The sequence below is a fragment of the Dermochelys coriacea genome, chromosome 8 (genome assembly GCF_009764565.3).
Source record: "Dermochelys coriacea isolate rDerCor1 chromosome 8, rDerCor1.pri.v4, whole genome shotgun sequence".
Classification (NCBI taxonomy): Eukaryota; Metazoa; Chordata; order Testudines; family Dermochelyidae; genus Dermochelys; species Dermochelys coriacea.
Window position 1 is genome coordinate 690928 of NC_050075.1, and position 22940 is coordinate 713867.

At 53.2% G+C, this 22940-nt stretch overlaps 1 protein-coding gene across 4 annotated transcripts in view; it reads left to right on the top strand.

The window, feature by feature from the left end:
* Positions 1-1460: 1460 nt before the first annotated feature.
* GRK6 (G protein-coupled receptor kinase 6) overlaps positions 1461-22940 on the top strand; it is a 32903-nt gene continuing 11423 nt past the window's right edge. For 2 of the 4 annotated variants that reach the window (XM_038413638.2, XM_038413637.2), the window contains exons 1-10: positions 1461-1614; positions 9678-9773; positions 15705-15817; positions 16254-16331; positions 16680-16780; positions 18310-18402; positions 18806-18869; positions 19699-19839; positions 21935-22125; positions 22773-22810. In XM_038413638.2, the coding sequence (XP_038269566.1) occupies positions 1563-1614; positions 9678-9773; positions 15705-15817; positions 16254-16331; positions 16680-16780; positions 18310-18402; positions 18806-18869; positions 19699-19839; positions 21935-22125; positions 22773-22810 (967 nt within the window). In that variant the 5' untranslated portion in view covers positions 1461-1562. Of the gene's footprint in view, positions 1615-9677; positions 9774-15704; positions 15818-16216; positions 16332-16679; positions 16781-18309; positions 18403-18805; positions 18870-19698; positions 19840-21934; positions 22126-22772; positions 22811-22940 lie in introns of those variants that run through there. The other 2 variants (XM_043491465.1, XM_043491464.1) reach the window with 2 other exon arrangements.

A 22940-nucleotide genomic window follows, 5' to 3' on the forward strand; every position in this document is an offset into this window, starting at 1 on the left:
TGCCCCTCCCCACACCTCAGCCTCACAGCTACCGCCTGCCCCTCCCCACACCTCAGCCTCACAGCTACCGCCTGCCCCTCCCCACACCCCAGCCCCACAGCTACCGCCTGCCCCTCCCCACACCTCAGCCCCACAGCTACCGCCTGCCCCTCCCCACACCTCAGCCCCACAGCTACCGCCTGCCCCCCCCCACACCCCAGCCCCACAGCTACCGCCTGCCCCTCCCCACACCCCAGCCTCACAGCTACCGCCTGCCCCTCCCCACACCTCAGCCTCACAGCTACCGCCTGCCCCCCCCACACCCCAGCCTCACAGCTACCGCCTGCCCCTCCCCACACCTCAGCCTCACAGCTACCGCCTGCCCCTCCCCACACCTCAGCCTCACAGCTACCGCCTGCCCCTCCCCACACCCCAGCCCCACAGCTACCGCCTGCCCCTCCCCACACCTCAGCCCCACAGCTACCGCCTGCCCCTCCCCACACCTCAGCCCCACAGCTACCGCCTGCCCCCCCCCACACCCCAGCCCCACAGCTACCGCCTGCCCCTCCCCACACCCCAGCCTCACAGCTACCGCCTGCCCCTCCCCACACCTCAGCCTCACAGCTACCGCCTGCCCCCCCCCACACCCCAGCCCCACAGCTACCGCCTGCCCCCCCCCACACCCCAGCCCCACAGCTACCGCCTGCCCCTCCCCACACCCCAGCCCCACAGCTACCGCCTGCCCCCCCCACACCCCAGCCCCACAGCTACCGCCTGCCCCTCCCCACACCCCAGCCCCACAGCTACCGCCTGCCCCCCCCACACCCCAGCCCCACAGCTACCGCCTGCCCCTCCCCACACCCCAGCCCCACAGATACCGCCTGCCCCTCCCCACACTCCAGCCCTAGAGTTACCGTCTGCCCCTCCCCACAGCCTAGTTACCGCCCTGCCCCTCCCCACAGCCCAGCCCCACAGCTACCGCCCTGCCCCTCCCCCACTTCGCGAGCCGCAGCCCGACTCTGCCGCACGCGCTAAGAGCGACTATTGGGCGGGGTGACTCCTGGCCGCTCCTTTCTATCACACCAGGATCGCGGCAGAGTGGCAGCTGGTCCTCCAATCAGGTGTCTGCTCCGCCTGGTAGGCGGGGTCCGTTCGCCACATAGCTCATGACGGTCGAGTCCGCGAAAGCGCTGAGATTGCGTTTTGCTGATTGGCAGCTCCCTGACCTATCAGACTCCTCTGACATTGCAGGTGCCAGGCTTAGCCAATCGCCGCGCGCTAACACCCACCCACACCCACACACACACACACAGAGCTAGCTCTAGATCCCCGCCCCTGCACACCTCCCTCACCTATGGGCCAATAGGAATGGAGCGGCGCGGAAGGGCGGGGTTCATGCGCCGTGCGGCCCAATGAGGGGGCGGCGCGGGAGGCGAGTGCTCGGGGATTGCCGCGCTCAGGTAAACAGTGGGCGGGGCGAGCAGCCGGGGCGGGGCCGGCGGCGGAGGCGGGCGCCGAGCCGGAGCCGGAGCCGGAGGCAGCGCGAGCCCGGCCGGGGAGGAGGCGGCGCCGCCCCGGGCCCCATGGAGCTGGAGAACATCGTCGCCAACACCGTCCTGCTCAAGGCGCGCGAAGGTGCGGCCGGGCCCCGCCCGCTGCCTTGGGGCTCGCCGGGCCGCGTGTGAAGGGGGTTTGGGGGGGCCGGGGGCCGGGGCCGCGTGTGAAGGGGGCGGTGGGGGGTCCGGGGGGGCCCGGGAGCGGTGGGGGGCCCGGGGCCGCCTCTGAAGGGGGCGGTGGGTGGGGGGTTCGGGGGGGCCCGGGGCCGCCTGTGAAGGGGGGGGGGGTTCGGGGGGGGCCCGGGGCCGCCTGTGAAGGGGGCGGTGGGTGGGGGTTCGGGGGGGGCCCGGGGCCGCCTGTGAAGGGGGCGGTGGGTGGGGGTTCGGGGGGGGCCCGGGGCCGCCTGTGAAGGGGGCGGTGGGTGGGGGTTCGGGGGGGGCTCGGGGCCGCCTGTGAAGGGGGCGGTGGGTGGGGGGTTCGGGGGGGGGCCCGGGGCCGCCTGTGAAGGGGGCGGTGGGTGGGGGGTTCGGGGGGGGGCCCGGGGCCGCCTGTGAAGGGGGCGGTGGGGGTCTGGGAGGCCTGGGACTGCATTTGAAGAGGCAGTGGGTAAAGGGGTGGTGGGTAGGGAGATGGTCGGGGATGGTTAGGGGTTTGGGTTTGGCCAAGCCACAGAGCACACACAGGAGCGGCAAGCTCCAAGGCCCAGGTAAGTCTTGGGCGTGTGGCTGTGGCATGAGTGGGTGCTGCAGTGGGGCTGGTGAGAAGCAGTGTTTCTGCTGCAGGAGATGTATGAAGAGGACTTGGGGGTCAGTGACAGGGTTACTGATAGTTGAGGCAGTTGGGAGGCCTGAGTGGAGGAGGAAGGCAGAGTGGCTGGCCTGGGGGAAGTTCTTGTTGCACAAGCTTCTGCCTATGAGATGTACGCAGGAAGCTGAGCTATAGCCACAAACTGATATGGTTGGGGCAGGCAGAGAGAGGGGCATTTGTGGTGTCTGAAGAGAATCAGAGTGAGTTAGCTAAGGGAGTTGTTGGAAGCTGTAGGGCTGCACTGGGGGTCAAGGATGTGCCTTGAAGTAAGCATCTTTACTAGCAAAAAGAGGGTAGTTGTTCTGAGGGATCTGGGTCCTAGACCCAAAACTAGTCAAGGATGTTGAGGGGAAAAACCTTTCCCGAGGGGGGTGGTCATGCTGCGATATGAGGTGGATAGTGGCACTTTTTAGAGAGCTGGAGAAGGTTCCAAAGGAATTGTTGAGAGTGGAGACAATGTAGGGAGGGGACCTGTGTTTAAACGACAGAAGGAAGGGAGTCTGGAGAATGGATTATGTTGGGTGTGGCTGAGCATGTCCAATAGATTGGAGTGTATATGGATAACTTGGGTGAGATTTACGGAGGTATTTGAGTGATGCCCCCGAGTGTGGGTGTCAGCCTGACACTTGTTACCTGGGTTCACAACCTGGCATCTTGTTGGATCCTTTGCTGCTGCTGGATGTCCAGGTCCCAGTTAAGAGAACCTTTCATCACTTTTGCCTGGAGTCTGGGTCAGAGACTTAGCAGCAGGTATCTAGGTCTGTCATCTCGGAGTTGGGTCACTGGAATGAGCTGTACATGGGCTACATCTTCAAAAGAGCCTGTTACGTTATGTTCAGCCCAAACTCTCCAGAGGGTAAACAAGGTTTTATTAAGCCTGAGACAAGTGGGAATGTTTGACATCTTAAAAGTCTAGTGGAACACGTTGTTTTTAAACAAATAACCCTTCTCTAGCCACGTGAGCCACCCAAACGCTGGAGCACTGAACTCCAGAGTGGGACTGACTATCATTGTACCAGCTGAGCAAGATGCATAAACCGTGTCCAGATATAAACTGACTTCTAGAGATTCTTTCCCTTCTGATAACTCTGAGTGCTGATAGTAACACAAGGAGAGGTTTATTTACATCATATGATTTTTTTGTTGACAGTGCTGCATCTGGAGATTGCAGCTTATCCAGAATGTGGACTTTCCCAGGGGAAGCATCTCTCACTGGTTTTCTGTGACCTACGCTGGCTAGCAGCCCATTTCCATGGGATATTTATGATGGCTTTGACCTATAAAGCCCTGGACACTTTGGGTCTTGCCTCCTTTAGAGACTATCTTTGTCCTTGTATGATTCCACAGCAGCTGTGTTCACCAGGAGTGCACAAGCTCACAGGCCCATGGCTTAAGCAAGAGAAGCCTAGGGCAGGGCACTTTTGGTAAAAAGTTCTTGACTTCCCTCTCCTTGGTCTGCCAGGTCCTGGATTGGACAGCCTGGCTGCGTTCAGCCCAGGATTGCCATTGGGGAGGCTTTAAGGTTGTGCTATGCCTAGTTTATCACGTTGTCTTTAGTTTTTGTGCATGTCCTAAAAAGGTTATAACTAAATGCCTCAAATATCTGGGGTGGGTAAGGAAGGGAAAAGTATTAGGGATGCTCCGGTAGAGGAAATACCAACATGAATTAGATTTGTCACTTTCAGAGAAGGAAGCCAACTCCTTACCCTACTTTTTCCTGATCAGATGAATGTGGAGAAGAGGCTGTATGAAATGAAAGAGGGCGGAAGACTGGCTAGCACTCTTGGCAGTGCTCTCTCTAGTCTGAGCTTTTAGTCCTACAAGCAGAGAGGCCACTGTCACTGGCAGCCCACTGGAAGCATGCATCTGCTCAGTTATCATTGAAAATCTCCCTCTCTTTCTCCCTCACAGAGCTCTTGATTATGTTGTCAAGAGACCCCTTTCTAATCTGAGGTGTGAGGATCCTCTCCCCTCCCTTTCACTCTCCCTGTAAGTTTTTTGCCCTGTGCAACTCTTCACAGGCCTTGCTGCATGGTCTGAGGATGGCTGGGATGTCGGTGAGGACAAGTATGCAAGTCAAAGCTTCCTGGCTCACATTGCCACTGTGGCCAAGCATGCGCTCAGTTGCCAAGGAGAAGCAATAATGCTGTTTTCAACAGGTGGCACAGGAGAAGCTTGCACGTAGTGCCTAGTGTTCACTCTTGCCCTTCCCACTGCTGTCTTCACCATTTGTACCTTGATGGATGCACAAACCAGCTACGCAGTGAAATTCTGGTGCTTGTAGTCACCCTCAATCTTGTTGGTCTTATCCTTATTTAGTATGGATCCAGATCTCAACCTGCATTCAGTGGTAACTGTGGAGACTTTCTCTTCATCTGCTAGCTGCGCTATGGGGCAGAATTACTCACTGAGGGTTTGCTGTAGGCTGGGCATTATTAGATTTTCTCAGATGTATTTTCAGTCCTGGAGGACAGCTGGCTTTTGGTTTCTTCATCACAGTCTGAGATACTAGAGTCTGAATATTTTATGCTGCTGGAAGCTCTGATTCTAGATTGCTGCCCTGACGTGGTTACTGAAGGAGACGTGCAGATAGGGCATCGTATCTGTTGATGCAGAGAAAAGCAAGAGCCGGACATGACTAGTTATGTATATGGCTTACAAGAATATGCAGTTATAACAGTTAATGCAAACAGAGTTTGGAAGGGATAAAAACTCATGCTTTGAGGGTTAAACTTGTTGGGGACTAGGATGAGACCTACATGGTAGGTAGTTTACCTAACATCTGCTACTGCTGGGTTTCTTTTAACTTCCCAGAGGCGTCTGGTGTTGGCCTGTCAGAGGCAAGATACTGGACTAGACAGACTGCAGGTGTGATCTGGCCTGGTGATGCCTTTGTTGCCAAAGATCAGCCTGGACTCTGGAATTTGACTTCTAGACTTTTTGTATGTCATTCTGAACTCCGAGGATTGTGGACTTCACTGATTAAGAGGCTGGTGAACTCTGCAGGGCTGGTGGGATAAACTTGTCCCTAAATGAAGCCCCAGAACTTGGTGTCCAGTCCTGTGCTCAAGTGGCTGTGAGACTGGCACACCTATCTACTTGCCACTGTTCCTTACTGCTGATGTTGCACCAGGAACTCAAGACCCTTTAGGGTTTCTGCATCTCTGGGCAGCAATTCCTCTGTCAACAAAGCCATTTACACACCACACTGTGGATCTCGGTGGTTCCAGAGCCTGTCCCAGAGGCTGCTGCTATCATAAAGGCAAAGGAGCAAAGCCTGGCTCTGCAGTCTCTTGGGCAAAATGGTAGATTTCAGCCTGACAATCCAACTACCTCTGTAGTGGCCCTCTCCACCCCAGTGCCGACCCCAAAACTTTATAAGTGCAGGTCCCATTCCTTTGCTGACTCCTATAGTGACCATGGACCTCAGTATTCTGCAAAATGGAGCAGACTCTGCCAGGTACTGAAGCTGAATTCCAGGACTTCTGGGTTGGGTGGTAGGCTAGTAGCAACAGAATTATGTGAAACGTGGAGCTGGCTAGAGGTGCAAGTTGACTGTGAGGGTGATTAGACATTGGAACAGCTTACCACTGGAAGTGGTGAATTCATTATCATGTGAAGCCATTAAATCAAGGCTGGTTGTCTTTCTAAAAGAGATCTAGTTCAACCCCATGTTACTGAGCTCAATAGGTTTCAGAGTAGCAGCCGTGTTAGTCTGTATTCGCAAAAAGAAAAGGAGTACTTGTGGCACCTTAGAGACTAACAAATTTATTAGAGCATAAGCTTTCGTGAGCTACAGCTCACTTCATCGGGCAATAGTGTCACTTATTGAGTGAAGAAGAATTCCCTTCACTGCAGGAATAGGGGGTGAAATTCTCTGGTCTCTGTTATGTAGGAGGTCAGACCAAGTGAACAGAGAATAGCTCCTGCTGGATTTTAAGTCCATGAAAAGGTTTTGAAGATGAGGGTTTTTGGGGAAAAACAAAAGCTGAATAGGGACATGGGCAGAGAAACTCAAGCTACTTGAAAATCAGGTTTCGGGTAGAAACCCCAGGGAAGGTAGAAGACTCAGGCCAGGTAATCCCACAGCTATATGCCAATGAGGTGGGAAACTGAAATCGCTTCAGTGTTGGATTTAGATACGGAAGGATCCAGTGTCTGAAGAGACACGCTATCAAAGCCTCCAGAGTAGTGGTGGGTAACCTGTGCCTGTCAGGGTATGCACTGGTGGGCCGCGAGACAATGTTTATTTTGACAGTCTGCAGGCACCGCCGCCCGCAGCTCCCAGTGGTCACAGTTCCAGAGGAAACTAGGTGGCAGCAATTATCTTGCTCACAGACTCAAGAGATGTGAAAGGAACCCTGCTCCTGCACTGACTGTCATAAACTGCTGATTTCCAGAGACTGGAGTCAGTTACTCGCACATGGGGAAATGGGGGAGCCACAGCCTCGATTCTGGGCAACTATTCAGCAAGGAGCTCAGCCAGCCTTCTGCTTCTGCTATTAACGGTCACTTTCCATGGGCGTCTGTGTGCAGTTAAGCACACCCACAGAGTTAATGTGCTGTACAGTCTTTTATTAGAAAGCACCAATCCAGGGTTTGTAATGTATGTGATTAGAGAATGAAAGATGCTGGGCTAGCTGCTTGGGTGTGCCAGAGCAGTACGTGGCTATACCACCTTTCCGCATCCCCCTGTCCTGGGGGTCAAATTGCAAAGCCCTGCTTGCAAGTGAGAGCAGCCTGTGCTGATGGACAGAACCGCTCTGCTGGCCAGGATTGCTAGCCAGTCCCGCCCTCCCTGGAACACCACTTACACTGATGCCGATGGGGTGGGGTGATGCTGCCCTAGACCTGTGGAACAGTGCACTCCAGGGAATCCTCAGCTGCTGCCTGAAGAGCGCTTCAAGTTTCCGTTGCACTGCTGCAGCGGGGCCAGGAGCCAAGAGGGGCTGAGGATCTGGCCCACTGACTGTAAAGCTGTTCCCTACAATATCAACCCGTCCCCCAAATTAACTCCCCATCATTCACCCACTCTTGCCCCAGATGCCTTTGAAAATAGGCCAACTTGGCAGTGTGCCCTGGAGCTCAGCCCCTTCAGGCTTTGGGTGGGGAAGAGCTCCTCCTGGAGAATGGTCTGCTCCTGGCTTCTTCCCCCTTAAGGCATGGGCTGTTAGCTGAAGTACCCCCACTGCTGGCTGCTGTGAGGGAGTTCTGCAGGGAGGGCAGCTAGAGCTCAGCTGGGCACCCAGCTGCTTGCTGTAACCAAGGGGAGAGCTTGGGGGGCGAATGCCTTGCTGCTACGGTTCCTTCTCTAAACAAGTCAAAGGAAACATGAGTTCTGCAGCTCTTCTCTTCCTGCCGCCCCTCTCCCCAGCATGAAGTGGGGCTCTGGGTCTGCCTTTCATCAAACCCTCTGCATGGCAGGTGGGCTCTCCCTGGCTCTGTGGCCCACATCTCCCTCCCTGCTTTTGTCTTTGTCACTGATTAGTCCTTCACGTCCTGTAACTGCAGGCTGTAGCTGAGAAGAAGGTGTCTGTACTGCTGGCTCCTTCCCACTCCTGCTTGCCCTGAGTCACTTCCTTCCTGGGTTTGTATAGTTAGTTGCATAGCAGAGCTGCTGTTGTTGGGCAGATGCAATGCTGCTGCCCACAGAACATGCAGCAAACTCCGGCACGTGCACCAGGTGCTCAGCTCCTTGGGCTCCAGCCTGCTGTAGCCTGCGTGGCTGCATGAGATACTCTGGGCTGGAATTTCGCTGTATCCAGAGCCCAAGTAATATGTTGATCTGGTGGCTCGTGCCCTATTATCGGAGGCAGCAGTGTCTCCTCTGGATGTTTGCCTCTCTGAAGCTTTCAGTGTTGGGTGTCTGTGTGAAGTGAGCTTGGGGGAAGCGCTCTGCTTTTTGCCCCAGAGAAGGCAAGCTGATTTAAACAGCTCTTGTTGAAAGCAGCAGTACCAAGGGCTGGCCAGAGCTGGAGGCACTTGGTCTTGCACTGTACCTGGGGATTTTCTGCCGGGTACAGTCCCTCTCCCCACCCCTCTGCCAGGGCTCTTGTCTGTGTATTTAATAAGTGTCCTGTCCTGTCCCTTTGTCCTTTCCAATGGTCTCTTATAGGCCCCCCCAGTGGTTGCTACAGGAAATCTGGCTGGCGGGGGATGTGCAAACTGTCAAGGATCAACACTAGGGGTTGGCTCATGCGTTCAGCAGTTGTTGGTGTGCTGCTGCCAGCTGCTTTTTCACTAGCTGATTGATCAATCAGAATGAAACATCTTCTCCTTTTTGGAAGAGTCCCATTTCTGTGCCTGAATCAGCTGGGTCTGGCTGAGGGGTTGAACACAGCCCAAGTGCACCTTGACTGGCCTGGAGGAGAGGCAGGTGTGCTGTGGGCTAATTTCCAGAGTGGATATCGTACCCTGCAGCATTTTAATACTTGCCATTTACATAAAGTATTGTATACACAGTATTTAAAGAGCTTCCCAGTTCTGTCCCATGGCGCTGAGCAATTAACCCTAAGAGACCAATCTGCTTTTAACAATATTGATGCTAGCTTTTGGATCCTGCTTTCCAGACATTAACTAACTCTTGCTCCCTACCTGGGAGGGAGCAGTTAGTTCCATTTGCAGGTGGGGAGGCTGAAGCGACTTGCCCAAGGCTACCCAGTGAGTTGGCTGCAGAGCTGGGATTAGAGCAGAAATTTTTGTCTCCCAGTCCCACATGCATTTTTCATTAGCATGTTGCCTCCCTGTAGTGAATATATTTAACCTTGGAAGATTAGGTAGCATGAACATCCCTAATTGTGCTAGGCAGGAAATTCTGCAGCTGGGGACTTCATACCTTCGCAGCACCGGGTAAATGTTATCCTTCAGCTTACTTTCAGAGATGGGGTTTGAATACAGGCCTGGGAGCTAGAACTTTAGCTGATACAGGTGCTCTTAGGCCTTCTCCAGTCTATGCCTTAGTTTCCCCATCTGTAAATGCAGATAACTCCTTTGAAATGGTTGGACAGAAGAGCTCATTATTGTTGATTCAGTGACTTCCTGCTCCTCTCTGTTGAGCTGGAGTGATTTATCTTTCCTTTAGCAGCAAGGCGAGGTCCTGTCACTCAGGGAGAAAGGCACCATTGCTGTCTAGATCCACAGCATGGGGCTCAGGTCCCCAATGTGCATAGCCTTGTGACTGTTCCAGGGAGTCCATTTCCTGATTCCTGCTGGCTGGGTGTAGCCCAGCATGGGGGGTGTCTCCTTCCCAGCTCTCTGTGCTGCTAGGTCGGAGGCTCTAGCTTGGTCTTTTTTGTGGCTGCCTCATTGTGATATCTGTTCTCTGTCCCCTGCAGGCGGCGGAGGGAACAGGAAGGGCAAGAGTAAGAAATGGCGCCAGATGCTGCAGTTCCCGCACATTAGCCTGTGTGAAGATTTCCGGCAAGCACTCGGTGAGGAGTAGCTGTTTGTTGGATGTCAGGTGCTGTCCCCTGCCCTGTTTGCATGTGCAGCTGGCGGATGTACATGGGATGACTTGGGATGACTCTTAGTTGCCTGGCGGGGAGTTGTTCATCCATTGTCCTGCAAGCTCTGCCTAATTGCACTTGAGTCTCACTGTGTCATGGGAGAAACTAGGGGCACTGTGATGTGTATGCGGCACAGATCTGCCAGACGTGGTAAGAGTCTGGGTGCAGAGAAAGGGGGAATGCTGGTAAGTCATGCTTTCTCCAAGCCAGCTGGACACATCCAGCAAGGTCCTCCAGGGTCCTCTAGACCAGTGGCTCTAAACCTTTCCAGACTACTGTACCCCTTTCAGGAGGCTGATTTGTCTTGTATACCCCCCAAGTAACATCTCACTTAAAAACTACTTGCTTACAAAATCAGACATAAATACAAAAGTGTCACAGCACACTGTTACTGAAAAATGCTTACTTTCTCATTTTTACCATATCATTATAAAATAAATCAGTTTTAATATAAATATTGTACTTACATTGCAGTGCATAGTATATAGAGCAGTAGAAACAAGTCATTGTATGAAATTTTAGTTTGTACTGACTTCACTAATGCTCTTTATGTATCCTGTTGTAAAACTAGGCAAACACCTAGATGTGCTGATGTACCCCTGGAAGACCTCTGTGTACATCTGGTTGAGCCACTGCTCTAAACCATTAGATGTTTCCCCAGAGACAAGAACTTTCTTTTCATGTAAACATAGCCCAAAGGGTGTCGCTGAGCCCCAGCTCACATTTCAGGGCTGCCCCTTACATAGATGGAGTAGTGGGTTCCTATGGCCAACGTCCTATATACTCCCTGGCAAGCTGGGCCTAAATTCTTCACTACCATCCCTGGGGATCTGGTGCAGTAGCTTCATTCTGATTACCAGTGGAGCTTTTCAGTGAACTGCAGCTGAGATAGTCACAGTGGATGCAGTAGCGCTGGGTTGTTTGTTCTGATACTCAGTTCAGTTTATTGTATGCTGTCCCCATGTTTTCAGTGCCTGAGGTGCTTCGGGGTTTGGTACTGACATTGCATAACTGCATCATCAAAGCCATGGAGGAAGCTGGAGGTTTTGGCAGTTGAGTAGGGGGCAGCTGGAACTTTGGGCACTGGAGTTGTTTGACACTGGGATAAAAGCCTTACAGATGAATAGTAGTGAAATAGCGAAGTCACATTTTAAGTTGTCACCTGTAAGTTTCAGCGTTAACAGCCAATTGAGATGAATTATATAGTTCACCCTCCTGAGCTGTTGTTTCGGGCTGTCTGCAGACTAAGGCATATGTCACTGTATCAGCTGCATTCAGGTCACATTAGGAAGGTTCTGTGTAACCAAGAGGCCTGTAAACTTGGGCCATGATTCTGCACTGTGTATGAGCACACTGGATGGTGTTGGCCACAGGGACCTGGGGGTGGCTCCCTCATCCTGAGTGTGAGGCCTCCCGGAAGTTAGAGCAACAGGGGGCCGACTCTAACTTCCATCCTGTGTGTGAGCTCCAAGCTTCTCCTAGCTCAACTCCATCGCACCCCGTCTCACCCTGCCCTGTGTGATGCACTCCTGCCCTTCCCCACAACTTCCTTTCACTGGGGGTGGAGGGTGCCACTAGTGAACTTAGGGTCAAATTCTCCTGTTTGCCTTTTAAAACAAAAGCTGAAATTTTGGAGCAGCTCTGCCCCCTGAGGATGTTGGCTGCCTTCGTCTCTAGCCTGTTCCGTAGCCATCCCTATATTTGTTTGCATTTCTGACTGCTCTGCAAACTGAGCAGAGTGTTTCCTTCAGCTGGCCTTGGTGCTCAGACCTCTGTTCAGTGGGCATTACGAGGCATTTTGTTAGCAGTGCATTTCATCTGCTGTTGTGCTGCCTGTTCCCTCAGGCTGGCTGTCAAAGTTTAAATGTCCTTTCCACTGTCCTTTGGCACATCTGGCCAAGGCATTGCCCTTGGGTTGCTTGGGAAGACCTGGTTCCTGTCCCAACTACTGGGTCGTTCCCCCTGCCCCCTCTCCTCCCTTTGCTGGACTCCAGCTTTGTGCTTTACTGGCTATAGATCTGTTCCAGATAGAGACTCCTTCTCATTCTCAGTTAAAGGACTGAGATACTGCTGCCCTTCTGGGGAGAGGTGAAGGGGATGCGCAGTCCATGTTCAGGGTGGGTCAGCATGTTTGTTTCCAGCAGTGGTTCCTGTATTTTCCCCTCTCACTACTGGCTTCAAGGTCAGGTATGGACATTCTTCTTTCCCTCCCCACACAACCCAAGGGGGTGGACAGGCCCCTCTACATAACTGAGCTAAAAAGGTCATTGCAGAAATCCAGTCTTTCTGCATGCACTGGTCGTGCCAAGTCCTGCAAGAGTGAAGCCTGTGCCGTGCTGGGGCCAGTGATGGCAGCGAGGGAGTCTCTGACCTTGCCAGGCTGCAAATCTTTCACTCCTCATTGGAGTGAGCTCATTTCCCCACAGAGAAGGAAACAGTGGAGCTAGTGAGGCAGCAGTGTGCTCCCCCCCCCCAGCGCTGGAGCTGTTGTCTCTGAGGTCTGCACCACTCAGGAAGCCACAGCTTCCTCAGGAGAAACTGCTGCATAGGGGAGGGGAACGCCTACAATATGTCTGCCATGAAGGAGGGCGGGGACCTTTGTCCTGGGGAGTGGCAGGGGGTAGGTGCTGAATATAGTGAGATGCATTCTCCCCATCCCCCCAGTACCTCCCTTAGTGAGGGAACATGTGCCTTGCAGGCCATGCCACTCACCCGTGTAGTGTGAGCAGAGTGAGGTCCTTCTGCTCTGCCTGGACCAGGGATAGACCACAAGGGCAAATGAAGCCCCCTGCAGGCTGGGGGTGGCCAGGTGTCCCGGTCCCTGATGGCTGAGTGCGGGCTCTAAAACATTACTGATGGATGGGGAATAAGCAACGTTTCTAATGGGTCTTGCAGGAATCAGTTCAGTCCACCAGTATTTTTACCAATGTGCTGAAAGAAAATATGAAGTCATTGCAGACTCAAAAAGAAATAAAGAAAAAAATTGCAGATGGCCCAAAGATTGATCAGGGTGGTAAATAAAGATGAGGACAGGTCACTGATACTTAATGATCTGGTTTACTTGGTAAGTGGGGCATGAACAAATGTGTTTTATTAGGGCAACTGCAAAGTCCTACATCTAGGAATAAAGACCATAGACCGTATTTTATCCTGGAATGCTGTGGCTCTGAAAAGGACTTGGTGGCTGGGGCGGAGGAGGCGGTATGGTAGATAACCAAATGAACAGGTTTCAGAGTAGCAGCCGTGTTAGTCTGTATTCGCAAAAAGAAAAGGAGTACTTGTGGCACCTTAGAGACTAACAAATTTATTAGAGCATAAGCTTTCGTGAGCTACAGCTCACTTCATCGGATGCATTTGGTGGAAAAAACAGAGGAGAGATTTATATACACACACACACAGAGAACATGAAACAATGGGTTTATCATACACACTGTAAGGAGAGTGATCACTTAAGATAAGCCATCACCAACAGCAGGGGGGGGAAGGAGGAAAACCTTGGAAAAGAAGCTCTTGAGGAATTCCACCATGATTTCAACAATTTCCATCCCACCATCAACCTCAGCCTGGACCAGTCCACACAAGAGATCCACTTCCTGGACACTACGGTGCTAATAAGCGATGGTCACATAAACACCACCCTATATCGGAAACCTACTGACCGCTATTCCTACCTACATGCCTCTAGCTTTCATCCAGATCATACCACTCGATCCATTGTCTACCGCCAAGCGCTACGATATAACCGCATTTGCTCCAACCCCTCAGACAGAGACAAACACCTACAAGATCTCTATCATGCATTCCTACAACTACAGTACCCACCTGCTGAAGTGAAGAAACAGATTGACAGAGCCAGAAGAGTACCCAGAAGTCACCTACTACAGGACAGGCCCAACAAAGAAAACAACAGAACGCCACTAGCCATCACCTTCAGCCCCCAACTAAAACCCCTCCAACGCATCATCAAGGATCTACAACCTATCCTGAAGGATGAGCCATCGCTCTCTCAGATCTTGGGAGACAGACCAGTCCTTGCTTGCAGACAGCCCCCCAATCTGAAACAAATACTCACCAGCAACCACACACCACACAACAGAACCACTAACCCAGGAACCTATCCTTGCAACAAAGCCCGTTGCCAACTCTGTCCACATATCTATTCAGGGGATACCATCATAGGGCCTAATCACATCAGCCACACTATCAGAGGCTCGTTCACCTGCGCATCTACCAATGTGATATATGCCATCATGTGCCAGCAATGCCCCTCTGCCATGTACATTGGCCAAACTGGACAGTCTCTACGTAAAAGAATGAATGGACACAAATCAGACGTCAAGAATTATAACATTCAAAATCCAGTTGGAGAACACTTCAATCTCTCTGGTCACTCGATCACAGACCTAAGAGTGGCTATACTTCAACAAAAAAGCTTCAAAAACAGACTCCAACGAGAGACTGCTGAATTGGAATTAATTTGCAAACTGGATACAATTAACTTAGGCTTGAATAGAGACTGGGAATGGATGAGTCATTACACAAAAAGAAAAGGAGTACTTGTGGCACCTTAGAGACTAACAAATTTATTAGAGCATAAGCTTTCGTGAGCTACAGCTCCGAAAAATGCCTCCGATGAAGTGAGCTGTAGCTCACGAAAGCTTATGCTCTAATAAATTTGTTAGTCTCTAAGGTGCCACAAGTACTCCTTTTCTTTTTGCGAATACAGACTAACACGGCTGCTACTCTGAAACCTGTCATTACACAAAGTAAAACTATTTCCCCATGGTATTTCTCCCTCCCACCCCACCCCCCACTGTTCCTCTGATATTCTTGTTAACTGCTGGAATTAGCCTACCTGCTTGTCACCATGAAAGGTTTTCCTCCTTCCCCCCCTGCTGTTGGTGATGGCTTATCTTAAGTGATCACTCTCCTTACAGTGTGTATGATAAACCCATTGTTTCATGTTCTCTGTGTGTGTGTATATAAATCTCTCCTCTGTTTTTTCCACCAAATGCATCCGATGAAGTGAGCTGTAGCTCACGAAAGCTTATGCTATAATAAATTTGTTAGTCTCTAAGGTGCCACAAGTACTCCTTTTCTTTTAACCAAATGAACATTATTCCCAGTTGAGTGCGATGGCTAAGAGAGCTAATGTGATGCTTGGATGTACAAGCAGGGGAATATCAAGCAGATGCGGCGGGCTGACGTTACCATTGTATACAGCATTAGTGAGACCGTTACTGGAATAGAGTCCAGTTCTGGTGTGTGCACTTTAAGAAGGATGTTGACAAATTGTGAAAGGTTTCTAGAGTAGCTACAAGAGCGATCTGAGGTTTGGAAAACCTGCTGTACAGGGAAAGGGTTTAGGAGTTCAATATGTTGAAATTATCAAAGAGAAAGCTGTGGTGACTAGACCATGGTCAGTAAATCTCTCCATGGGGGAAAGATTTTTGATAAGAGGGCTCTGTAATGTAGAAGACAGAGGCAGACCAAGATCCTATGGCTGGATATTGAAGTTATCCAGATTAGATTAATGGAGGAAATAAGGCACACAGTTCTGACAGTGAAGGGACTGCCTGTTGGAACAGCTTTCCCTAGCCTCATGTCAGGTGGAGTCTCTAACCAGGACTAGATGTCTTTTTCTAAATGCTACACTCTAGTTCAGCTACAAGTTATGGGCTCCATAGAGGAATCACGGGGCGTGGTTCTTTGGCCTGTATAAACAGGGGTCAGAATAGATTGTAGCAGTGAACCCTACTGGCCTTATCTGTGAATTCTCATTGGCTGTGGCTGTGCTGGACTTTGCTCATACCTATACTTGAGGCAAATGGCTCACTTCCTCCTTTGCATTTGCAGAGCGGGACTATCGCAGCCTTTGTGAGAAGCAGCCGATTGGGCGCCTGCTCTTCCGGCAGTTCTGCGAGACGCGGCCTGAGCTGTCACGCTGTGTCAAGTTCTTGGATGCTGTGGTAAGCACAGAGCTGTGTGAGAAATTCCTCCAGAACGCTGTGACCCATGTTCGGAGAGTCGGGGGCCAAGTCCCAATTGGCCTAGAGCCCTCAGTCTGTTGCTAAATGTAGGGCTGAGTGTGTGAGGAAACCTGAACCCTTGGCCTTTCCTCCCCGCCTCAGCATAGTGACCGCTTCTCTGCTTTATGCTGCAACATTTCCCTGGGGAAAGAATCTGTTACCTGCAGTTCAGTAAAGATCTCTGGAAAGATTGGGGCTGTGCCCTGAGGCTGGGGGGCAGTGTGCAGAAGCCCCATGTGCCAGTAATGATGAGAGGGGGATTACTGATGGCAGGCGGATCATTCATGCTGTTCTGTGGCACTCCCTCTGCACGCACTTCCTGCATGTCTCCATGCCCAGCAGGGGGACTCCTACCAGCCTCATTTTCTCTGTACAGGCAGAGTATGAAGTTACTCCAGATGAGAAGCGGAAGGAGTGTGGGCAGCACCTGATTGACAGCTACCTAAACCCCAAGGTAAGTGACCTGAGCAGGCTGCTCCAGAGGCTGAGCTGCTGGCTCCATGCTGGCATGTATAAGAGGGACGCTTGGGAAGCAGGTGGCTGCATAAGCACCCAGATGCTCACCGCATGCTCGGGAAAGAGCACCAGCCACCCCCAAATGCAGGGCATCCCCTTACAGTCAGGGAGGAGGGAGCAAAGAGTCCCTCCACTACCCCAGGAACAAATGTGTCTGAGCTCCAAGTGTCCTGGGGGCAGGCCGAGACCTGTGCTGGGTTCCTGTGGATTCCATTCCCCTGGCTGCAGCCCATGGAGGACCCTGGGGCTCAGCTTCCTGTGTCTGACCCAGCCCCTCCTTTCCCAGAGTGAGGATCATGTGCCTGAAGTTCCATTGCAGCTGGTGAGCACCTCTTCTGAGAGGCTGGAGCAGGAGCCATGCAAGGAGCTCTTTAAGGAATCAACCAAGTAAGTGGGGAGGGGCCCCGGGGCCTGGCTAGAGGTTACATTGGATAGTGTAAATATTCCCAGGGGAATGGACATTACAGGTAATTGGCTGAGTCCAGTGTGGCCATCAACATACGCCCCTTGCAGGAGCAATTTGGGTTGCTCCTGGGATTTGACTCTTGTTAGCTATCCATGCTAGTGAGCGGGATTTGCATTTGCAATGAGCAGGCTGAGTCTAGCCAGCACTGATGGGGGAAGGAAGTGTGAGTGCAGGCCAGCTTTTGCATTTTCTGCATTTCAGGGGTCCCTGAAGGCCACAAGGTGATGCAGGAATCTGTTCTCTTGTGTTCTCTGTCTTTACTGGTGTTCGAGTCACCATCCTGCATGGATCCTGTCCTATCTCCTATGGTCAGCCCTGGACTTTCTGGCCTCCTGCTTGTGGCTCTCGTTGGGCTCTCCAGCCCATCTCTTTGGGCTGAGATTGGGACAGACCAAGTGTCAAAAGTTCTGCTTGCCTAACGCGGTCTGCATCTGGATGTGGCTGTTATGAACACATGGTAGAAACTGTGAGTCCAGGGGACTCCAGGAGGTGGGGTATGCAGGGGCCTGAGGCCTGCTTGCTTGGGGGGAACCACAGTGATGGTGCCTGGAGTTCTGTACCGTGTAAGTATGTAAAGGAAACTGTTAAGCAAGCCAGTCCTTCTCCCCCTCCCCTGTCATGCTGTCCAACTCAGACGTTGCCTGACTGAATACTGGGTGTAGCAGCAGGTGCTCCCACTGCCTTTATGGAACATAACCAATGGCGTTGTGTGAACAAAGAGTCTCCAGTCTTGGCCCTGCCATCTCTTGGCAGCCCCTGAAAAGGGAAGAGCCCATCTGCTGCTCTCGATGTCGTCTGCAGTCCAGACACTTTCTGCTGGTCTCATCGCTCTGCGGGCTGGCCTTGGCACTAGCCTCAGGAGCCAGTAACGGTTCAGACAGGTTCCCGGTGTGGCCTGTTGTGGACCCTGCTCCGATCTCCCCACCTGCACATAGCAACGGTCCCTCAGCAGATTACAATGTCTGGGCATGGGCCTTCTGCAGGGGGCACCGTTGCTAAGGACTCTCTCCCAAGGGGCAGACAGCACCACATCCTCCTCGTGTGCATAGCACAGCCAGCATCTGGTTACAGGGGCCATGCTTGGATCTGAGCAGTGCCAGCCCAGCTTCATAAACTGCTTTCCCCACAGGACGATGTCATTCCCAGTGTCCGCTTCCTCTTCCTGCAGTGGCTGCAGATTACTGAATGTCAGGACCAAAAAGCTGGAGTTTATGGGAAAGGGCTCTTCTGGGGTGCTGGTGGGTGCTTGGGGCAATGCCTGGCTGCCCTGCTAGGAGGGGGCAAGGGTCTCATTCGTCTTGGATGCAGCTGTGGGGAAGGCCAGCTACTGCTTAGATCAGAGGGGTCTTGGGCCCAAGTCTGGGCTGGCAAGCTGCTCCATCCTTCGGAAAGCATTTACAGTGTCCTCCTGCCCAGGAAGCATAACTGACTGGCTGCCCCTCTCTCCCAGGCTCATCCATGACTATCTGAGCGTAGCTCCCTTTGCCGATTACCTCGACAGCATCTACTTCAACCGCTTCCTGCAGTGGAAATGGATGGAAAGGTAACTCTGTCCCTGTTTCTTTTGGGGGGGCACGGCAGCCCAGGGGCCCTGCAGGCTCAGGGCTAGGAGGTGCTGCTCGAAGAGAACCTGCAGCCCTTCCTTGAGTTCTGGCCAAAGCCAGTCAAGTGGGAGCAGATGTTCTGTTACCTCCCATCAGCTCAGGGTGCTGTTCTCCTCAGCACCTCCGGAGCTCTTTCCAGGCTTTAATTAAGGCAGCAAGAGGGCCCTGCTTTCCCTGTGGCTGCAGAGCCAGGGTTCGCCCTCTGAGTTCCTGACTCCGTCAGCTAGCTCAGGCCAGGTGTGCCTGCTGCACCAGGGAGGGTGGGGGGACTTGTTCCATGCAGCCTGGTACCTCACTGCTCCCACTCCCATTTCATGCCAGCCTCTTCTGCTTTGTTCACAGGCAGCCAGTGACTAAAAACACTTTCCGCCAGTATCGCGTGCTGGGAAAGGGAGGCTTTGGTGAGGTGAGTGGCCTGCATGCTCTCCTGCCTTTGAGTATGAGGGAGATTCAGGGGCCAAACCTTTGTCTTGCCAAAGGGCCTCACCTGCCCCGACGATGGGACTGGGCCTTGCTTTCTGACCCAGTCCCCAGAAAAGTCTCACTTGCTGAGTGCTCTCTGCTCTTGCTTTTGGTCCCCTTTTCTGGAGCTGGGAGAGCACCTTATGTTGGACACTAGAGCTGCCTCTGGTGGGGAGGGAGGGGCTGGCATGGTGTGTGTTCAGGACAGGCAGTGCTGGGGGAATACTTGTCACCCTGCCATTTCTTGGGCAGAGGGCCAATATCATTATCTCCCATCTTACAGATGGGGAAACTGCAGCACACACCTGGGATTCTCCTGAGTCAGTAGCAGAGCCAGGATTAGAACACAGGACTTCCTGACTCTCAGATCCTTGCTTATGCTGTTGGGTTACACCTCTCTCTCGGGCTGTAACTGCCTCAAGCATCCCCTCCATGGCAGCCAATGGGCTGCAGACTTGTCAGGACTTGTGTCCAGGTTTCACTGTCATGCGCTCACAAGGGGACAGCTCAAAGTTGGGAGAAGTAGATAACCAGAAGAGTCAGATGGGCAGGCCACACTGGGCAATGATCAGAGATCAGCAGGCCAGGGAGAACCATATAAGCCCCACACCAGGAAAAGAGTTGGTCTGGTGGCTTGCTTGGCTGCCAGATCCAGAATTGCATGGCACTAATATTAGCAGTTTGGATGGGGTGGAGTCTGATCCCTGAGCCTGCACCAGCTGGGTTCAGGGGCAGGGTTTGGCCTGAAAGCTGAGCCTGCTGGCTTCCTCCAGGTGTGTGCATGCCAGGTGCGAGCCACTGGGAAGATGTATGCCTGCAAGAAGCTGGAGAAGAAGCGGATCAAAAAGCGGAAGGGGGAGTCCATGGCCTTGAATGAGAAGCAGATCCTGGAAAAAGTGAACAGTAGGTTTGTAGTAAGTACATAGGAATTGCTTTAACTTTGCATTAAGGGGTTGAGAGGCAGCTGACCCACCTGTGGCCCATACTCTGCACTGCAGTGGGGCTGCACAAGGAGGCTGTGTGGGTCCTAGTGCTGCATTTCCCCAATGCTGGACTGTAAATGTGTCATCTCCCTGGCTGGGCATGAGATGGCATGGCAGCAGTGCTCTGAGGAGGGTGCAGGCCTTGCCCGGGGGAACCCTAGGGTTCCCCCGGGCGTGTCTGGTTTTCGACCGAAACGCAGTCGAAAAGGGACCCTGGTGGCTCTGGTCAGCACCGGTGACCGGGCTGTTAAGTCTGGTTGGCAGTGCAGCAGGACTAAGGCAGGCTCCCTGCCTGCCTGCCTGCCCTGGCTCTGCGTGGCTCCCGGAAGCGGTGACCTGTCCAGCCCCTAGACTCGGGTGATCAGGGAAGCTTCACTTGCTGCCCCAAGCGCCAGCTCCACAGCTCCCTTTGGCCAGGAACCATGGCCAATGGGAGCTGTGGGGGAAGAGGCAGTGCACAGAGCCCCCTGCGCCTACGCACCAGAAATGCTGGCTGCTTCGAGGAGCAGTGTGGAGCCAGGGCAGGAAGGAGCATGTCTTAGCCCCACTGCACTGTCAACTGGGAGTTGTCTGAGGTAAGCACCGCTGCCTGGCTGGAGCCTGCACCCAGAACCTTCTCCTGCACCCCAACCTTATGCCTCAGGTTGGAAACCCCTTCCCCCCTCCCATACCCAAACTCCCTCTCGGAGCCTGCATCCCAACCCCAACCCTGAGCTCCCTCCTGAACCCAAACCCCCCATCCCTGGCCCCACCCCTGGCCGGAGACCAGACCCCCTTCCACACCCTAACCCCAGCCCAGAGCCCCCTCCTGCACCCCAAAACCCTCACCCCCTCCTGTACCCCTGCCCCAGTCCGGTGAAAGTGAGTGAGGGTGGGGGAGAGTGAGTGATGGAGGGAGGGTGGATGGAGGAAGGGGGGGGGCTCAGAGAAGGGGTGGGGCAGGGTTTTCTGTGATTAGAAAGTTGGCAACCCTAGACAATCCAGAGGACCCGCTGATCTTCACTCCCCTGCTGTGGGCCCAGATAACGGAATTCAGCCCCGTTTGCTGAACAGGGCACGGTGATGGAGCTCCCCCTACAGGCTGGATGGTGTCACAGCACTAGTCTGGTTTCACTCGGCTCACTCTTTTTTTTTTTTTTTTTTAAAGAGTTTCTTCATAACCCAAAGGGCTAAATTTGGTTTCAGAGTAGCAGCTGTGCTAGTCTGTATTTGCAAAAAGAACAGGAGGACTTGTGGCACCTTAGAGACTAACAAATTTATTTGAGCATAAGCTTTCGTGAGCTACAGCTATAAGGGAAAGCTTGGCCTATGCAGGAGGCAAGCTGCAGCCAGCCCCACCTCTGACCTGCTGCAGCTCTATGGGGGGGTGTGGCAGAGATCTACTGAGCAATTGTGGCGCATGATCCTGTGCCCGTTGGAGCAGGCAATGAGTGATGTGGAGGCTGCTGCTTCCAGCTGTAGGGAGGTATTGGCCACATGGCACTGAGCAGTGTGACAGTTCTCACCAGATAGAACTTTGGGGTGAGGGCCCTGAATGAAATGCTTCCACCCAGCTGCTTCCTGTCCAGGTGTCTTGTTGTCCTAGCTGGATAGCAGCTTTGGTTCTGATCTCTTCCCTGGAGACTTCCCAGCTCCTTGCACAGACAATGCAGACAGTTCCCTTTCAGTGTGCAGTGAAGAGGGAATCTCCTGTGAGCTGGGGATCTGCCTGGCTCGACCCATTAGCTACTGCCCCATGGGAGACTTGGATTTGAATGGTTTTCCTCTCTGCAGTGTCTGCCCTGGCTGGTTGAGGGCTTCACAGCTGGAAGGCAGGTGAAGCCAGAAAAATAGGAAAAAGCCCCCTCCAAAGAGATAATCCCCAATGTGTCTGATAGGTGATGGGGATATGAAACAGTTCTAACTTTGCCACCCAGGCAGCTGTGTCCAAGGCTGGCTGGCTGCCTGGATGGGCATGGTGCCTGCCAGGGCCTCTATCTGCAAGAGCTCTGTTGTCTTCTAACAGCTTTTCTGCCCTGTCTTGCAGGTGAGCTTAGCTTATGCATACGAGACTAAAGATGCCCTCTGCCTGGTACTGACCCTCATGAATGGAGGGGACCTCAAGTTTCACATCTACCATATGGGTGAGGCTGGCTTTGAGGAGCCTCGGGCGGTGTTCTACGCAGCTGAGATCTGCTGTGGCCTGGAGGACCTGCACCGGGAGAGGATAGTGTACAGGTGAGTGAGCTTTCCCTGTGCTCCCAGGCAGGGGTATGTATCTCCCTTACACTGGCAGGGCTCGGGATTTGTACCCTGTGATGGTGGTGGGAGTAGAGGCTCACAGTTACACAATATGTCCTTTAGTGGGGCTGGTTCTTTCACTAGCTGCAAAGGCAAGAGGGCTCCGGGGAGCTCTGCCTCTTCCAGCTAGTCCCCTCCCAGTCCTCCATGAGAGTCACCCTGGAGCCCAAGTTAATGAGAGCAGGGAAGGCCTTAGAGGAAAGGCTGGCTGTAAGCCTGCTCTGGATGGGTTTGGATGAGCCCTCTACAAGAGAAGAGGGAAGCAGCCCAGTGGTTTTTCACTTCCCCTCTTTTCATGAGGCTTGGAGTCTGAGCTGTCAGCCACAGGGTGAACAGGAGCTGTGCTGGGCTCGCCTGGTGATGGGGATGTGACTGTAGGAAGGCTGCGCTCCTTGCTGGTGGGGTAGGAGCTGTATCCCATCTGCTCATGAGATGCAATATCTGCGCGTTGCACTAGGCTTGTACAGTCAGTCAGTAGTGGGCACTGCCCTGGTGGGATGTTGCCTGTAGGACTGTCCCAGGCTGAGCTGAGGCTTTTGCTGCTCCAGGGCATGTCTAATGGAATCTGCTGTCTCCCACTCTAGGGACTTGAAGCCAGAGAACATCTTGCTGGATGACCATGGTGAGTCGAAGGCTGCAGGTGGGAGAGGAGCCAGGAGTGTGTGGCGGTGCTCTGGCCCTGTGCCTGGACTGTGGGTGCCTCTCTCATTTCCTTGTGTGAATCAGGGCTACTTTGTGCTTACCAGCAGCCA